Genomic DNA, 18808 nt, shown 5'->3' with positions numbered 1-18808 from the left:
CTCAAATCAGACTTTTATATAATAGAGCTGTGACTGTTATAATAGAGCAAAATGTGAAAAAAAACGAAGCTAAAAAAATAAAACAAGTTGATTTTAAACACTGCCTGATTTTAACAAAATTTTCATAGTTATAAGCTTTCTTACAAAAAAATTATAATAATATAATCAATAGAAATCATTACACCAATGAGTAAATAAATAAATTTTTCAAAGGCCTCAGAACCAAATAAAATAACCTTTCATTTTTCATAATCAGACACAAAAGATCTGATATGAAAATTCCGGATTTGAAATGTCAAATAAATACATAAGATTAATTTTACATACAATAATGGCTAGATAGCAAATTTGATTGTTTTAATCTTTTTATTAATGATATAGTTAAGATTGTGAACAAAGTGATATTCAAATAAATATTACAGATAACATCTATACAATATAAATTAGTTTTTTTTTGTTTATTTTATAAAATAGCAGGTTTATAATTGATAAAACAATTCGACCGAGCTCCATATATCGATTCAATGCTACTGTGAAAATTAATCAGAATTCTTAAGAGTCGCCAAGGATTTTCATTTAAAAACCTGTGCAAAACTAATAAACAGTTTTAAATTTTAATTGACCCACATAAAACGTGACTACTACTTTATTTTATCTGAGATTATATCATTTGCATCCGTTTTTATTTTTTCCTGTCATAAACATCATATGAATAATTAAAGCAATTGAATTCAAAATTAAGAAAATGTATAAATATTTAAGCTGTGTAATGACAACATAAAATTATCCACCGCGATAATATTTACAAAACAAACAACTTTTATTTATTTTTTTCGTAATTGGATTAAGATACATAAGTATCATTACTATGAGATTAGATTTAGCGCCCAGGGTTTTTCAAAACAAAGCAATTGTCGTTGCTATTATGAATGAGAAAACTTCTTCATCACAAACATGTATCAAATATTTTCTATGGCTTTGACCAACTTTTGCTATTCAAACCGAAAGATTAATCAGAATACATGAGAAAAAAAAATCTTAAGAAAATTGTTTCTTGTATTATTTTCCAAGGCTTTTGCCTCCTATTGTGATAAATTTTATTCACGCTTCCGTAAATATATTTGCTAATGGGAATGTGCTTCATAATAGGAGCCTTCTATTTTTATTCAATTCACGTAATTTCAATCTAGAATATTACTTATACAAACATAAAAATAACGCTTGAATAAATCTACCGCCTTCGTTGTGAAAAATAAAATAGCAAAATAGCAAACATTTCATTCGTCAAACGTCATAGATATAAAAAATTTATATGTAATTCGATTCCAAAAAGTGACTAAAAATTCGAAAAATATATATAAATATACCATTGAGTTCTATTTATTTTAAAATTTATTCACAAATAGCAATGTATGGAAATGATGACTTTTAAGGGGGTTTTAAGTATTTGTTTTTGTTTTTCTCGAAATGTATTTATCATAGGGGCATGCGGCTTTTTTTAAACAAAAACTAAAAAATCATAGAATATTACGAAATTTTCTTCAATTTTTTGTGGCCGTCATTTTTTAACCAGGGGGCGCCAAAGTCGGCCTCACAAAATCGATCTCTTTTGCGGTGCCACAGATAAATCCGGTGCGCATCGCCCGAAACAAAAAAAAAAGTAAGTTTGAATCCAGTCCCCCTACCAGAATGAAAGAAAAAATGCAAGGAGGAAAAAAATGGCAGCTTTTTAAAAAAAGTGTTGAAAAAGGCCTTTTTTTGGGGCGAGAAGCTTCGCAAAAAATTTTTGCGTAATGTTATCAAGTTGTTTGAGGTAGAGCTTGAGGTTGTCGATCCGACTTGTAGTTTTTTTTTAATTTGTGGCACCGCATTGAAAAAAGTCAATTTGAGAAAAACGTATCTAAAGTTTTTAATATAATGTACTAAATATACCATTTAATTTAATGTACTAAATACACCATGGTGTTCAAAGATGCTGACACATTAAAAATGTCATGAGCTTGAGATATTATAATGAAAAAGAGAGCAGCTGGCATACAATAGCTCGCGGAGCGATAAAAAAAAACCGTTTCAGAGGATCATACATATTGAATTGTAAAATAGATATTGAATTAAAAATAAAAACCAAACAACCCCCTTAAAGAAAATTAAATACATTTACGCATAACTGTACCTCTCACTACTTCAAAATGTTAAGTAAAAAGTTAATTTGAAAACTCAGTGTTAGGTGAAATACCCTGCATACCACTCTATACATTTAGAAAGTAGCTATTTGCATTTTCATAGCATAATAATATAAATCTAAAATTAATTTTCTGCTACAATTGTTTAATATTCCTAAAGATTCTAAATTTCAATAATAGAGATTTAATTAGAAATAATTCTGCATTTAATTTTACGCAAAGATTATTTTTTTATCTACGATATATATATATATATATATATATATATATATGTGTGTGTGTGTGTGTGTGTGTGTACAAAAGGATTATCTAAAACATCTAAATTATTATGTCCAAGTTCAATTTATACAAGACAAAGCGATTGAATGCTTGAATAAAGATTAATTACGAATTCCTAAATTATATTTAGGCTTGAGGAATTTATCAGTAAAACAGTCATTGACTGTATCTTTCAGATAAATCTGCTACTAAGGAAATAAAATAGAAATAATTATAAATAGAATCAATTCAAGTACAATTATTTGAAAAGTGTATGTAAAATTTGTATCATAACTATTAAATAAATAACATATTTAAATATAAAGCATATATAAATTTTGCAATTATATTCGCGCAGAATGAATCAAAATTTACATTTAATTAATAAAATTAATTTTTTGATTTCTAATAATTAGTACAAAGTTTATATTATAAAACCCACAAGAATATTCTAAATTTTTTTCTGTTCAATTTCAAAAATGAAATCATCTTTCTTTTCGTCTCAATTCCTGCATTTCTTTCTGAATATTTTAGTTATTTATATTATGAGAAAGAGTTTCCATTAGTAATGGTCAATTTTAATTTATTAGTCCATAATAAGTTTTAATTTTTTTTAATCACAATCTCATTATTATTAGCCGTTTCATCAGCTTTATGTCTATGTACGAGTGGTTTTTCTTAGTTGGTAAAAACAGTACAATCACTGCATTATAGATTTTCCATTCTACGGATTAACAGACTTATTTACAAGAGTGCATTCCACCTCTTCTGTGTTCTTTTTCATCGAACCAAGGATGTGATCAATTAATCAAAATCTTTTAATGCGAAAAAAAGGATAAAAAAGACTACAGGCGATAGCACTCTGGAGATAATGGAAAATCTGTATCATTGAGTCAAACGATAAGAAAAGCATTAGATAATAGCGATAAGAAAATGGATTTACAGGTATATTATCAATAAACCTCGTATTATTCGCACTCACCAGCTTTAGAGAAAACTATTCGTTTGATACCAGATGTGGTAAACGATATTTTTCCGAAAAGTAAAGAGGTAAAATATTTTTTTGAAAAATAAAGTTAACGAGAGTGTAGAAAAACATATAAATAATGATATAAACATTTGCACTTAAATTTCGAGTTTATAATAAGGCTGTTATTATAAATATTAATATATTATTAACATTATAATTGAAAAGAAATGACTCTCACACAATTCTTCCTTGTATATACTTGGATTTTAACTCAACTCACGAACCTGGCCTAGGGCAGTACAAACCATTATTATAAAAACCATTATTCGCATGTAAAAGCGCTTACAAGATATTTCCAAAATAAGTAAAAATCTCAATTTGAATCATTTTATTCTTCACATCTTCAGTAAAAATCTAATGTATTCAAATCAGTTGATCCATTCTCCATTCGAAATCGTATTCAGAATACAAGCATACAATCAGACACATACAATCAGACACAGAGGTAAAACTTTTGCATATTTGCAAAATTTGCAATTTTGCATGGTTCGGAGGTTTCTGAAGATTTTGGCATACCGCAGAAAAAATGATGTGTGTGTGTTTGAGTGAATGTATGTATGTTACTCCATTCCTGTAAGGTCTTTCAAAAATCACCCAAAATTCATGCCTCCAGACTAGAATAATTCTTTGAGTATTTATGATTAATTTGTAGAATAATTTATAATAGATTAAACTGATTTAATCTATAAACAGTCCAAATCACAAATCAGATAAATATAAACTAGTGTGGGGCGCATGCTACCTTAAGGCAAATTGTTGGAACCCTACCAAAAAAATTTTTTTTTAAAAAGATCAACATTTTTGAAAAAATTTTACATTGAAAAAAAACGATTTTTGAGAAACTATTAATTTTTGCAAAAAGACTCTTTGAAAAAAAAATGTTTTCTTTATTTCAAAATATTTTGGAAGTTCTGAACTTTTTTTCAAAGCAATCATACCTACTGCTTTAACTGCATATATCCATTTTACCTAAAGTATGCCAAAATATTCAGAAAGCTCTGAAACGTAAAGATATATGAAAATTTTCATTTTCGATATTTTTGCGATTACTATAACTTGCCCTACGAGAAGTTAGTAAATCAGTTAAACTTGACTTATCGTACCTTGTAGCATTACTATCGAGCTTCTCGCGCATTTTAGCTTAATAAATATAGCTCATTCTAAAGTCTAACTACAAACCATCCGAAAATGATTAAAGCACCACAACCTACATAAGATCTCTTCAAAATTTCATATCCCTGTTTCGTGCGTAACATAGGCAGAATCTAAATCTCTCGACCGCGCATATTTCTCCGCGTATTAGGATAGGTGCACAGGCAGGAATGGACCACGCTTGTTCGAGGAACGAACCGATAGCAAAATCTGTCAGTATCGCGTCAACTGTACAACGATGTACATCAACGGTCCCACGACCCTGAGAAAGTCCCACTTGTTGATCGAACCGCGGAAAAAAATTCGAAAAAATTATTCCAGAGTTTAATAAAACGTGAAAACCCTATACGAGTGCGCCCGACGGTAAACTGAGTACTGATTCATGTGTACTTACCCAGGCGAATGATTGATATTTTAGGTGAAATATTTGTGTGTCAAAATCTGAGTAAATACGAGTTATGAATGTACGTTTGCTTTGATAAAATATTTCTCAGATTTTCAAGTGTAAATATTTGTCGTTGTGATTGATTTTGTGATATTTTGATAATTAAATATTGATAAAAATTTAAAACAAAATTTATACATTATAAATTATTAAACTTGAAGTAATATTTAATAATACTATGATTAAATAATACTTTATAATTGAATAATACTTTTGCTGATATTATTGATAATCTTAAATTAATTTAAGGGGCACAACTAGTGTAACCTCCTAAAAAAAGGTGATTTTTGGGAATTTATATTAAAAAAAAAAAATACTTTATCAATCATTTCAAAATTTTAAAAATATATTTACACGTGTTTTTAGAATAAATAGTAAAATTTTTGAAAAAAAAAATTAGATATTTTTTAAGTTATCGTCGATCTCGAACGGCGCGAAAAAGGCCCCTCACAGCTGCAGTGATTCCGGCCTTCTACGTGGATGAAATTTAAAAAAAAAATCTCATTAAACTAGATAATATTGTTTGTAAAATGAACTGCAATAAAAAAAACAAAAATTAACAAAATGGCGGCGTTTTTTTTAAAAAAAGTCGAATTTTACCCAAAATTTTGGTCATTTTTAGAGAGCCAAAATTCGATTTTTGATTCGTTTCGAGAAAAACGCGTTAAAGATAAAAAGATCGTTATACTATATACTATATATATATACTCTTTAAATGGCTGTGACTCAAAAACTATTTAAGATATCGATTTAAAATTTTGGTATGTTATTTTTAAAGGTATAACCTAACGAAATATGAAAAAAAATTAAAATTCGATTTTTTGAAAATTTCACACTAGTTGTTCCCCTTAAAAATATGTTATTTTCCAGCTATTTTACATTCAATGAAATTGTTGGGTTTTAACATCTATTTCCAGTTTTATTATTTTTAATTTGAACATTTAAGTGCAAATATCGCGTAATTTTATTCAAATAATGGTAAACTCACATTTATAGAATATTAAAACTCTTCATCATGTTCAATTCAGAGACTTCTTTATTGAATACAATTTTATATAGTTCAATGTAATCGCTATATTCATTAATATACGATATATGAATAATAATATAGGTATATTAAAATGTTTAATATATGAAATATAAAATATATAAATAGAATGTACTATATATTTGGCCACCACATTGATGAAAAATTTTACTCTCATTTGTCAATTATGGGAAAACTTATCAAGGCTAGTTCTTTATCGTATTTATTCAGACGGCTTTTAAACTTTTGGTTTCGAGAAAATTGCGTTAGCGAAAGGTTTTTGGCATTTTAGATCACATATAGACATACATTTTTTTTCCAATTTTAGTGTTAATTTATTGAAAATGACTTGATATATAGAAAAGGTATAACGACTAGAGCTAGTGGATTTGCACGGGTCAATAACAGTCGCTTAGGCACATATAATTTTCGGATACTAGAGATCAAAATAAGATATTTTGCTTTAAAACACCTTTAAAATGAATTCTGATGTCCGGCGCATTGATCCAAAAATAAGGGTTGAAATTTAAAAAAATCAATTTTGACCCATTTATAGTACCCCAATTGCTTCCAAATGTTTGACCGATCCCACTAACTTTGGAAGGCCAGCCCTTCCATGCCCCTGGTTCAACCACTGGGATCCCCCCTGAGAGGTTTTTCAAAATTTAACCCTTATTTTTGTGTCAATGCACAAGTCATTAGAATTCATTTCAGAGGTATGGTTTCTTCGGAAAAGTATCTTATTTTGATCTCTAAAATCCGAAAATCATATGTGCCTAAGTGACCTTTAAATCGACCCGCCCTAATATCGAATCTTTAATAATTAAATATTTTATCTAGTATCCATAAGATCCACAGAAATTATGTTCATGTCTAATAAACCAAGAATCGCTATTTTCTACCCTTTATTTATGCCCTTTACTTGATAATTGTTAATTTGTGTGTTCGATTTATAACCCTACGTCTCGCCTGTGACATTGTATTATCAAAAGTTGGCTGCGACAGCTTCATCGCTTGTTGAAGATTATGGGTTTCGTAGGGAATTATATTTAATTAAACAACTTCGGTAATGATTTTCATTAAGTCAATGAAAATATTTAAATCAAAATTCGTGAATACATAATCGGATTCCACACAAAGGTCTATTGAAATATGAAGAATGATTTAAATCTAGTAAACACTGGAATAGCATTTAAACTAAAATATTTGTGCATGTCGCATATGTTTCAACGTAGGCAATATATCAAAATAATACGATAAATATTTTTTCAACTGAAATTGATAAATAATTTTAGCACGTGTAATAAGATGAAATCGTTTAGGAAAACATTCTTAATGGTTGGTCCCAATAGTTCAAATTTAAAATTTGCTAGAGAACAATCTTCTCATTTTAGAATAAAAAATGGTACATCATCTACACTGTCAATTTTGTTATAAAATTTGTGAGCCTGATGGAGGCCCTCTCAAATCATTTCAACTAAGTCAGTTAGCATTGAATAAATTATTTAATAATTTTTATAACGTAACAACTACATAGTGACCAGTCCAAGAAAAGTTCGTTTTTCATTATTTTACTTTGAATTTTCCATTGATTAATTTATTAGTATTAGCAAGAACAGTTTTGTATTAACATTTATAATAAAATATGCACATAAGCTCCACGTTTGCTTCTCTAAGCCTTATGCAAAAATAAAAAATCATTTATTGGATAAAAATGTTAATTGGGACATATAATTTGTAATTTTTTGGTCTAAGTACATTTGAAATTCTGGGTGTTACATGGTGCAATGGTTAATTAGCTCACCGGTCGTGAATTCGTACCCACGTCAAGACAACCTGACATCATGCAGTAACGATTTCACTTGAAAATAAGATTAAAAATATGTTTCCAATTGAAAATCTGCGATTTCTATTTCCATGCAATATGAACGTTGTCAGAATATAAAGTACGATGAAAGTTTCATATTGATTAAAGAAAATTTAAAAAAAGTTTTGACTGTAATGTTAGTTTTAAAACTTATTTCAGTTCCCATTCAAAATACTGAACGACATAATTTTAAATTACTTTTGCTTATTGGAATTCGAATAATATAAAGTAAAATTTATATTACTCTGCAATGGCAGCAGAGTTAAAATATGGGAAAAATAATTTTATTTTGATTAATTAAATTTATTACACTTACTAAAGAATCGTGAATAATGCATTAATATTAAAGCTTTTGTGATTTGCATTAAAATAATCCAAATGACCACCACAGCAACATTCATAATCAACATAAAATGTATCCATTTATATGCTAATTCTTCTAACATTACTATTAGTAGTATTAATTATGATTACTGTATATATATATATATATATATATATATATATATATATATTAACATGTATATATATATATATATATATATATATATATATTAACATGTATATATATATATATATATATATATATGTGTGTGCGTGTGTGTACAAATATATAATTATTAAAGCAGAAAATAATGCCATCTAGCTCACAAAATTAATGATTGAGCAATTTGACTTCAAACAAAAGTATCTCCCGAGACGAAACAAAATGCTCAAGCAAACTGAAGACAAATAGAAAATGTACGACGCGAAATTTCAATTTTATTTCCTTTCGAAGTAACTTTGTACAACATTCATTATATCATTTGACATTCGAGAATATTAACAAACTCTAGAAGTCCTTCAAGTTCTATGTAAAGAGAAATTTTTTTTTTTTTTTTTTTTTTTTTATTGGCCTCGCTTACTCGAGCATTTAGCCACCTACATTATTCTATACAGTCATATACAATCTTCAATTTTATACTATCTTCTTCTTCATATAATCCTATTCTTCTTCTATACTTCTTAACTAACTTATCTTCATTCTTCTTTTACTATCTTCTCACTTCATCTTCTAACCACTATTTCTTCTTTCTTCTATACTTCTCATTACTTCTTACTTCAATTCATTTTTAAATTCTAATTATCTAATTTTTATATTTAACATACATATCTTATTAGTACAATTCATAATTCTATTATTATTCCAACTAGTTAATATTTTTTCAAATTCTGGCCGGAGATTCGAACTCGGAACCTCCAGCATGTGAATCGGGAACGCTACTCTTGAGCTAATCCCGCCACAGAGAAAATTTCATTCTGCCACTTTTTCAATAGTTTATATCTAAGCAAAGTGATATATTTGCCTATATATACATAAGTATATATAGTTTTCTTTTTAAATTATCATAAAGTATACGAGATAATATTAACTTAAAAAACATTTATTAGAGTCAGATGTCTTTTTTTAATCATTGTGAATCCTTTAGCAATATGATAGATACTAAGGATATACAGAAAAATAATATACGGCCAATGAAAATTCCAACTTTATCATCATAAAAAGTTACGGCTGATAAAAAAAACAGGTAAAAAAGAAGATTAAAAAAAAGTTAAAAAAAAGAAAAAGTGTGCAACTAATACGCGAATAATTTGCCTACATGTTGGAGTTTCTTGAATATTCAGAAACTTAGATACATCTTATTGCAAAGATTTTGTTCGTTTTTCTGACACATGTTTCATTATTAAATTAATTAAAAAAAATATCGATTTAGAATCATATAGCCTTTGTAATTGCCACCTAATTTAAATTACGAAATTAATTATTTGAAAAATCGAAAAGAAATTTACTAAAAAAATAATTCATTTATTGCAAGCAAACGTAAGAATATTTAAATAAACTGTAAATATAATTATTTTATGGTTAATAAAAGTAGCAAAGAATTTCGTATTAATTGGACAGTGGTCAAAATCATTATTACATATCATTGGAATAATGTCGATAGAATATTAAAAATTTCAATTCTTTGACTGAATAAGTGCACAGAATCTAGACTTTTTTTAAATTTATTTCGAATGCAATTTAGGATTATTATAAATACATAAGTTCTAATCTTTATGGTTACTGAAAAAAGGACATCTTTGATGACGGTTTAGTCAGAAAATTATTTTTAGAATTTACATTATTCTTTTTGACACTATATTTAGAATGATTTATATATTTCAATAAAATTGTATGTACATAAGATATAAAATCCACCATGAATGCGAAGGATATATCGCGCAAAAGCATCTGTGAAAAAGATTCATTCTCAGCTAACCCATATCATATGCTTGTGGGTTTAGAGATGGCCACAATAAAGTAATCGACAATAAAGTTCGAATAATTTGTTCAGAATATTTCAAATCATCAGCAGGTGTACATATTATGTTGATGTAGGGCGCTGACTGCATGCAATAATGGAAACTTGTTCGAACAAACATACTTAATCTTTTTCCTTTGGACCCTATCTCATAATTAGTATAATTTAGCTATCATGAAGACTTTCACTCTGGCACAACCGTGCCGAGTCTTCCCTATTTTATAAAATATAAATTATGTTTCGATGCTTTTTAAGTTTCTAAACGTAATTTAAACAATTCAATAGACACATATAATTACAAAAATAAAAAATATAAAATATAAAATAGTATCTTAGGCCGTAACTAGAATTGTTGTTAATATTATATAACACATCAGCAGTAAATAGTACCTATTACTGTAAGTCTATAATTGTAATTATGAAAAGTTATTTCGAGACCCAAAACTAACTAAAACGAAGAACAAAATTTGTCATCGAGAACTAACAATATCAGATGCAATAAACTAGGTATGTAGTTAGTCTTTAATTACGGAATTATTTTACTGCTAGAATATAGTAAATCAATAAAAATTATGAGTCAAAATAATACTATCCACGTTTATAATGATCTTAATGTTAAAATAGTATGTAAAATAGGTTTCAATGATAAGTTATGTATATCAAAAATCATCCTATGAAAGTTGTGATTCATATCGTATGATTTTTTATGTCGATCTTCGTTTTTGCTGCCATATATGTGTTAAAGCAGGTGCCTCTCTAAAAAGAACGCATTAATTTTTCAAACGCCGGAGTGTCAGTGCAGATACCGACCGCGGATATGACATTTTAACGAAGAAATGCTATCTTTTGAGTGTTATGTCAAGAAATATATTATGAAAGTAGATATGAGAAATATATTATGAAAGTAAACATCATAACATCGCGAAAAAAGCATAAAGAATTACAAACTTAAGAAATTAAATTAGAATTGAATAAAATGAGTTCTTATTTTTTGCGAAAATCTATTATATATCATATGCAATTATATTGAGAGTAAAACAAAGCTTAACAAGAAAATTATATTTACCATTTCTATGCATTATGATTTTATTTTTATTATTTATATACTAGATGACCCGACAGACGTTGTCCTGTACTTATGTTTGCAATTCAAAAGTTTTAATTTTTTTTAATAACCTATACGATATTTACTAATTAGTTTACTAACTAGTTAAAAATTAATGTTTTTTTTTTACTACAGTCTATACCGCAATGTATATATATATATATACATCCACCCATATCAATCTTAAATAATGTACAACTGCTTTAAATAAAATGATGAATATTTGCTTTTTTGAAAAACGTTATTAAACATGTTTTTTTTATAATTAGTTCTTTTATTGATATCCGACGTTGTTTTGAAAAAAAAAAATTACACCACTAAGAGGGATGTCATCCCTCCGGGAAATGGCAAAGGAGTCTGAATTTTTTCACTTTTGAACTTGAGAGTAAGATAAACCTAATTTAAAAATTTCATACGAATAAAGGAGCACAGTAAAAAAATTCAGGCCCAAAATGCTCCATTGACTTGAGTAAATATTCCGTATCCGATGGCAAAAATATGAAAATACTAACGTTTGTATGTGAAAAAAGAGCTGTTTTTAGAATTTTCCCGGCAATTATCCGATTTTTTCTCGCCGTAAGAACCATCCTTGAACTTCAACAAACATTTTAAAAAAAGGGTTGGCCAAATTGGTCCAGGCGTTGTTGAGTTATTCGCTTACAAAAACATTTTGCGATTCATTTTTATATTATAGATGTATTTATTATATATTTATATATAATTAATTAATTATATATATATATATATATATTCCTTTTATATTTATTTATTCAAAATAATATTATGAAATATTTACCATGATTATCACTTATTTATATTGAAAACAAATTTCAAAATTATTAATTAATCACTGATGAAAGAAAAAAATGCATTAACAAACTTAAGTTAATAATCTCAATTCTTTCAAAAATAAAGTCGCACTTAAATAATTGAATAATATCAATAAATTCCATAATGCTACTTTTTCCACAATTCATAAAAATGATTAAATGGTTACTGATTATAAAAAGATGCAATAAATTACCATTAATCAAGCCTAAAATTGCTGTACACACAGATTAAAAATATGTATATATCGTAAAACAATTAAACTATAATCAGTTTCAATCAATTTTATAAACTCTATATATATTTTATCACCTCACATATTGTTTGCAGAACTAGTGTTATTGTCAGTGCATGTAAAAATATGTGAACATGATCAGTGTCAATGTTAGCCTACAAGAATGTGCATAAATTTTGCATAAGTGTTTTGTTTCAATAATTTTAAGTGATGTATAAGTACTTATTCTCTGTCTAAGATGAGTGATACTAATTTAACAAACATGTCGAATACAAGTGATATTTCAAATTCAACATCAATCCCCCACACGCCTAACGAATTTACCGTGGGTATGGCTGAAATAATAAACGATTATCTTGGGATGTACTACACCCCTGTGCTAGTGTGTTTGGGGTGTATTGGCAATGTTTTATCCGTGTTTGTTTTCTTTCGAACAAAATTGAGAAAACTAAGCTCGAGTTACTATTTGTCTGCATTGGCTATCAGTGATACGATTTTCCTGTTGTCGCTGCTGATCATGTGGCTGAATTTTTATGGGGTAAGTGGATCCAGATATATTTACTCATTTAAAATTGTATATAATAAATGATACTGATGATTATTTTAACCACAAGTATATTAATATCTATATATCAGCCGATGTGAGTAAATCTGACATTTTCCCTGAGTAAAAACACTGAAAATAAGTGAGAGATGAAACAAGTTCAATCAAAGAGAGATTTTTCAATCAAAATTTAATTAAAAAACTCGATAGAAATTATTTGTACTAATACCACATAATTTCAAGATAATTATAATTCAAACATGTAGGTATCCAATAATAGCGTCAACTCTTATTTTAAAAAAATAGTTTCGTACTATATATAGATTTTGTGATATTTTAATATTTTTTTTATCAAGTATTTTATCAATTTTCAAATATAGACTAGATATAATATAATCTAGTCTAATAATATAAGTGTTAGGTACAACCGCAAACTTAATTAAATTTCAATTACATGACATAATATATTGCTGATCAAAATAAAAATCAATCTAATATTGAAATCGGTTCAAATATTTCTTTGATTATAGAATTTTTTTATAAAAACGTGTGTGATTGTGACACAAGATAATTTACAAATTTATTGTAGAATGGAAAGCAATAATAACGTAAATAATATAATATTTCCACTATTTTTTAAATTATATTTAAAAAACATTATTGAGCAATGTTGGAATCATGTTTGAACGTTCTAAGAAAGGTAACATAAAAAACAAATATAAATAATGATTCATGCTTAAAAGTTTACCCAGTGCACGTATGTAATTGAATTAGCTATATTAAATTGAATATCATTTATAATCCAATAAAATCTTCATGAAATTATGAACCAGATGACAATAAAACCGGATAATGATTACAGATAAAACCAACATTTGCAATGCCAAGTTCAACGAAACATTTGGCTATCTAAAAAGTGTTATCGTTACGATTTCACAAGCGTGATTAATCATTTAAAATAATTTAATTCATTTTTGTACATAATAATTTACCAGAAGACTATGATACTCATTTAAAAGCACATTTGACAGCTTTGAAAATGATATTTCTAAAAAAAAAGTGGGGTTTCATAATTAAAATCTAGTATAATTGTACCATATTTCAAATTATGCTTATTTTATAGGTTAAATACGGTAACCTGTATACCTGTATAATATCATGTAAGATGCGTTTTGTCGTATTCCATATATTTAAAATGAAAATGAGAATATTTTCTATAAACCGACATGTCTTGAAGTGCTATGCGCCCGAATTGCAATTCTGATACATCCTTCGAGAAGAACGTGCCCCATATCCAAATGCAAGTAATGATATTTTTCCCCGAACGTGTTGGCGTTCTCGTTTTGCAAGAATCACAAAACGTGTTGCAAAAGTCAGATAATATTTTTATTTTATTTTATTTTTACGCTCAATATTTGTTCTCTTCGCAAATCTACGGATATGTGAAATATGAATAAATCACAGCCGAAAGTTAAGGTTCAACTTTTACTTTTTACTGAACCAATAGAACTATCCCTATGCTATTAACCTAATGTGTATTCTGAATATTCGTAATTGATCATTATAAGCCAAATCATTTATATCACTTTTTTCTAGCTTTTCAATATACGGGCACTATTAATCGTTGTGGCGATTGGTTCGTAGTTCTTCTTTTGAAACATGATGTTTTTGGCTAATTATGGTAATCAGCAGTCGCCGTTTTTGCAATAAAAAATTGAAGGTAATTTATGTTGTACATGATTATTCAAATCAACCTACAATCAGTTTTCAGCAACATCACACAAAGTAAGCAGAGCTCAGAGAAATCTAGTTGGATTATAACTTCTCAAATTTAAAAAATGCAATAGTGTCAACGTTAACTTTGAAAATTCGGAACCTTCTATATTCAGTGATATTTTGAACAAATATATCAATTTTCACACACTAAAAATGTTAAAGAAGTTCAATTTATTCAATAGAATAAATATCCCACTTTTATTTCCGTAACAATCTATACTTCCATCAATAAGGAGACAATTTATCATGATATATTTAAGTTTAAATATAATAAAAAGTTATGTCTTTAATAGAATTTTACAAACTTTGAACGTTCCGAGAGTTTCTAGCAATAAATCGCGTTTATGTCTTTGTAATAAAATAAGAAAGCCAATTATAAACTCATTCCACATTAAAATCACAAAATTTCATTTCCACTTAGTTTCATGCGGAATCCATAAAGTTCTTAAAAGTTTAAAAATAAAGAAAATTGATGGTATTATATTTCAATTTTATGTTTATTTTAAAATTATTTCTGTAGTATTCGAAAAATTATGATTTCAAAATAAATGAATGGTGATGAATGCGATGAAAATTGTAATGATTGTTTTTTTTGTACTTTTTTGCAGAAGCTTTTGAACAGCTATTGCTCTTAAAATTTGACGATTAAATATAGTCTACCTTAATAGATGAACATGATAAATCAAATACAATGCTCTACAAATGCGACATTGAGACTACATCAAATTAGTTTTGGAAACTTTTCCATTTAATAAAATGGTTTTCCCTTTCTCTGATGAAGCAATAAATACAAAATTCATTACCGTACTCTGATCACGAGTTTTCATTATCGGAAAACGTGAGCCATGAGTGCCGTCTGTATACACAAATTACATTATAGTATAGGGTTTGGTGAATATCTAAAAATAAAAATTCTTACGACATCTTAATTCAAAGTCAAAGCACATGCATATGGAGTAAAGAAATAAAAGCCATCAATTCGTTGAAAATTAAAAAAACTAATAATTATTCTTCACGTGTTGATACTAAATTTGTATCATCATTCAATAAATGTAAAATAATTACAAGCAAAATGAAACAAATGATGCATAAAAAAATGAGAAAGTGAACGCTATTCAAAATAAATCCAACAGAGCGCATTAAATAATGGTATCAATTAAATGGCAATTAGTAAGAAACTTATATTGCAATTACACAAGTGCATATACGTATGTAGATATGTACATGAACAAATAAAAATATTTTGCATTACAATAACTTACTTTCAAAAAACTGTATTTTTTTTATTTGCATTTTAAATTCCTTTTATAAACCTATATCACATTATCATGTTAAAAAAAATGCATTTAGACAATTCATTTACTTTTTCGACTAAAAAGTCATCAAATAGAAGTATGCAACAAAGTATATCCCAGCTCTAATTCTATCACCGACAGGTTATCGCTTTTAGGAAAATCACAAATAGATTGCTGAGGAGCGTTTTTAACTTAAGTCAATATTTACATACTAAAATAAAAGATTCAGGAGATTGTAAAAATACACGAGTGTATTAACCTATATTTGTAATCAGCTTATTTGAGATCGATAAATAAAATTGTTAGGAGAGAGTTAATAATAATCATATAAAAGATAATCAAGAAACAAAATATAAGAAAGTTGAAAAAAATCAACTATATTCCTCAAATGATAAATGATTGTTGAAGCAGTGAAAATCACAAGAAGTAATGACTCTATACGCACTACCGCAGAAACAGAGGTTTCACAGCATAATTAATATTGAATCAATAAATATTATTATTATTGTTATATATTATTAATATATTGTATATATTATTATGAATTTGATTCAATATAGATACTTGAGAAAATATTTTAACAAAATCACGCAAATAATGAAATTAAATAAATTGACAATTATCGACATTAACTCACAAAAAATTAGTCATATCAATCGTATAAATAAGCCCTTCGACATATAAGTTTCCAAACATTTTATATTTATGCATATTAAGTATCATACCGGTTTACAGAGTTGAAACCTATAATTCTAATTTATATATTTTAACTAACTTTCAGATTGAAGATAAAACTCGTTATTCTAGTTCAATAACTAACCTTGTAGTTTAGTTCAATAATTGAGTTCAAGCATGTTTACCATTTAATACTATATATTAAATTGCAATTGAAAAGTCGTTCAAGAAATGTTTCATAATAAGAGACTTGTTGACAGTTTACTTCCAACGCAGATTCAAAAGTTTCTTGAGTATTTTTCTTCTCTTCAATTTCAATTTAAAACAAAACAGTTGTTATCTTTCGTCTTTTGCATTTTTCTTATGCCAAGTACGAGAAATATATGATGTAAGAATAAACATTTTTATTACTTCCAAATAAACCTGGAAGTTGACATTTTTCGCCTTTTGAAGAATTTCAGCTTACCAATCTGTGGCATATGCCATATGCCAATGTTTGTAAAGCATATGGAAATCAAAGTATACAGCGCGACACTTTCTAGACAAATCAAATATTACATGTATATATATATATATATATATATATAAACATATTTATATATATATATGAGAATGGTCCCTAATATGGACATTTTCGAATTTCCTTACTCCCAAGGGCTCAAACTGTTCTAAATTGATAAAAAACAATTCTCTGAGTTTTAGCTCCTAATGTTGTGTTTTAGATAGAGCGCAATTCAATGAAAGTTTTGTATAGAAATAGCATGAAAAAATATTCAAACATTTTGCAAAGCGTCGAATTTTCAATAAAAAATGACACTTTCACTTCTAATTCATTTGTCGCTAAGTTATACCTAATTTTTTTTTTTAATTTTAAATTTTTTTTCATGCTATTCCCATTCGAAGTTTGATTGAATTGCGCTCTGTCTAAAAGTTAATATTGAGAGCTAAAACTTTCAGAGAATTATTTTTTATCAATTTGGAACTTTTTGGGCCCTTGGGAGCAAGAAAATTCGAAAATGTCCATATTAAAGACAACCCTAATATACAATATTATATATATACATATATATAATATTGTATGTAAATAGGCATAGAAAGTAAAATTAATTTAATTTAAAATATATATTTTTTATAAATTTTAGTAAAAAATATTTTTAGGTTTTCACAAAGTTTAAAACAATTATGTAATTTAAAAATCTTTTCAAATCGTTTAGTAACTTTCATAAATTATAAATCAAAGTTTCAATATAATTTATAAAAATATTAAATTTAATTCAAACTGCGTGCAATTTTCCTTAATAATTAAGCATAAACCACGCACATGAATAAGTAAAATGAACTCTAAATAAACAAATAAATTAAAACTTGTCTTTTATCTTTCTAGATTCGTATATCAAATGAGCCTGGAATGTGTCAACTGCTAGTGTACGCTTCGGGCGCCAGCAGTTGCATGAGTGTGTGGTCCGTCGTGGCTTTTACGGTGGAGCGATTCGTAGCCGTTCTCTATCCGCTGAGGAGACAGGCCGTCTGCACTGTGGCGAGGGCTAGGGCAGTGTTGTGCGGACTTATAGCACTAGCATTGCTCCACAGTGCCCCATTACTTCTTTTCTCACAACCGATATATAAGAAAGAGTTGAACGCAACTATATGCGATGTAGCGGAAGAGTAAGTGAAATTTTTCCTAAGCGTCTTATTAGGGCAGATATTGACGGTAAAATACATTGTTAATTCCATAATTCCATATTTAATTCCATTCATCATCATTCGATCATGATAGATAAATTATTGAATTATATCTTAATCAATGTTGTTTGTATTATCTTCGAATATGATTAAAAAAAAGCAATCCCCTTTGAAATTTTAAAATAAATAAGAAATTCTATACTGTATATAGTTACCCAGTTAATGTTTAATAAATTTTAAACAAAGTGAATCGAGAATATGTCTGAAGAGTGATTAATGAAAATTTTTACATATCTTTACGTTTCAGAGGTTTCTGAATATTTTGGCATACCTTAGAAAAAATGGATGGATGTATGTGTGTGC

The 18808-nt window shown here is 27.4% G+C and overlaps 1 protein-coding gene across 1 annotated transcript in view; it reads left to right on the top strand.

The window, feature by feature from the left end:
• The first annotated feature begins 12833 nt into the window (after positions 1–12833).
• LOC113386047 (somatostatin receptor type 4-like) overlaps positions 12834–18808 on the top strand; it is a 33929-nt gene continuing 27954 nt past the window's right edge. The window contains exons 1-2 of the mRNA XM_026623856.1: positions 12834–13010; positions 18147–18427. Coding sequence (XP_026479641.1) covers positions 12834–13010; positions 18147–18427 — 458 coding nt within the window. The remainder of the gene's footprint in view (positions 13011–18146; positions 18428–18808) is intronic.

This window comes from Ctenocephalides felis, unplaced genomic scaffold (genome assembly GCF_003426905.1).
Source record: "Ctenocephalides felis isolate EL2017-DRISC unplaced genomic scaffold, ASM342690v1 CF-g0.4_SCAFFOLD_03571, whole genome shotgun sequence".
Taxonomy (NCBI): Eukaryota; Metazoa; Arthropoda; class Insecta; order Siphonaptera; family Pulicidae; genus Ctenocephalides; species Ctenocephalides felis.
The sequence above is the reverse complement of the archived record's forward strand: the minus strand, read 5'-3'. Positions and strand labels throughout refer to the sequence as shown.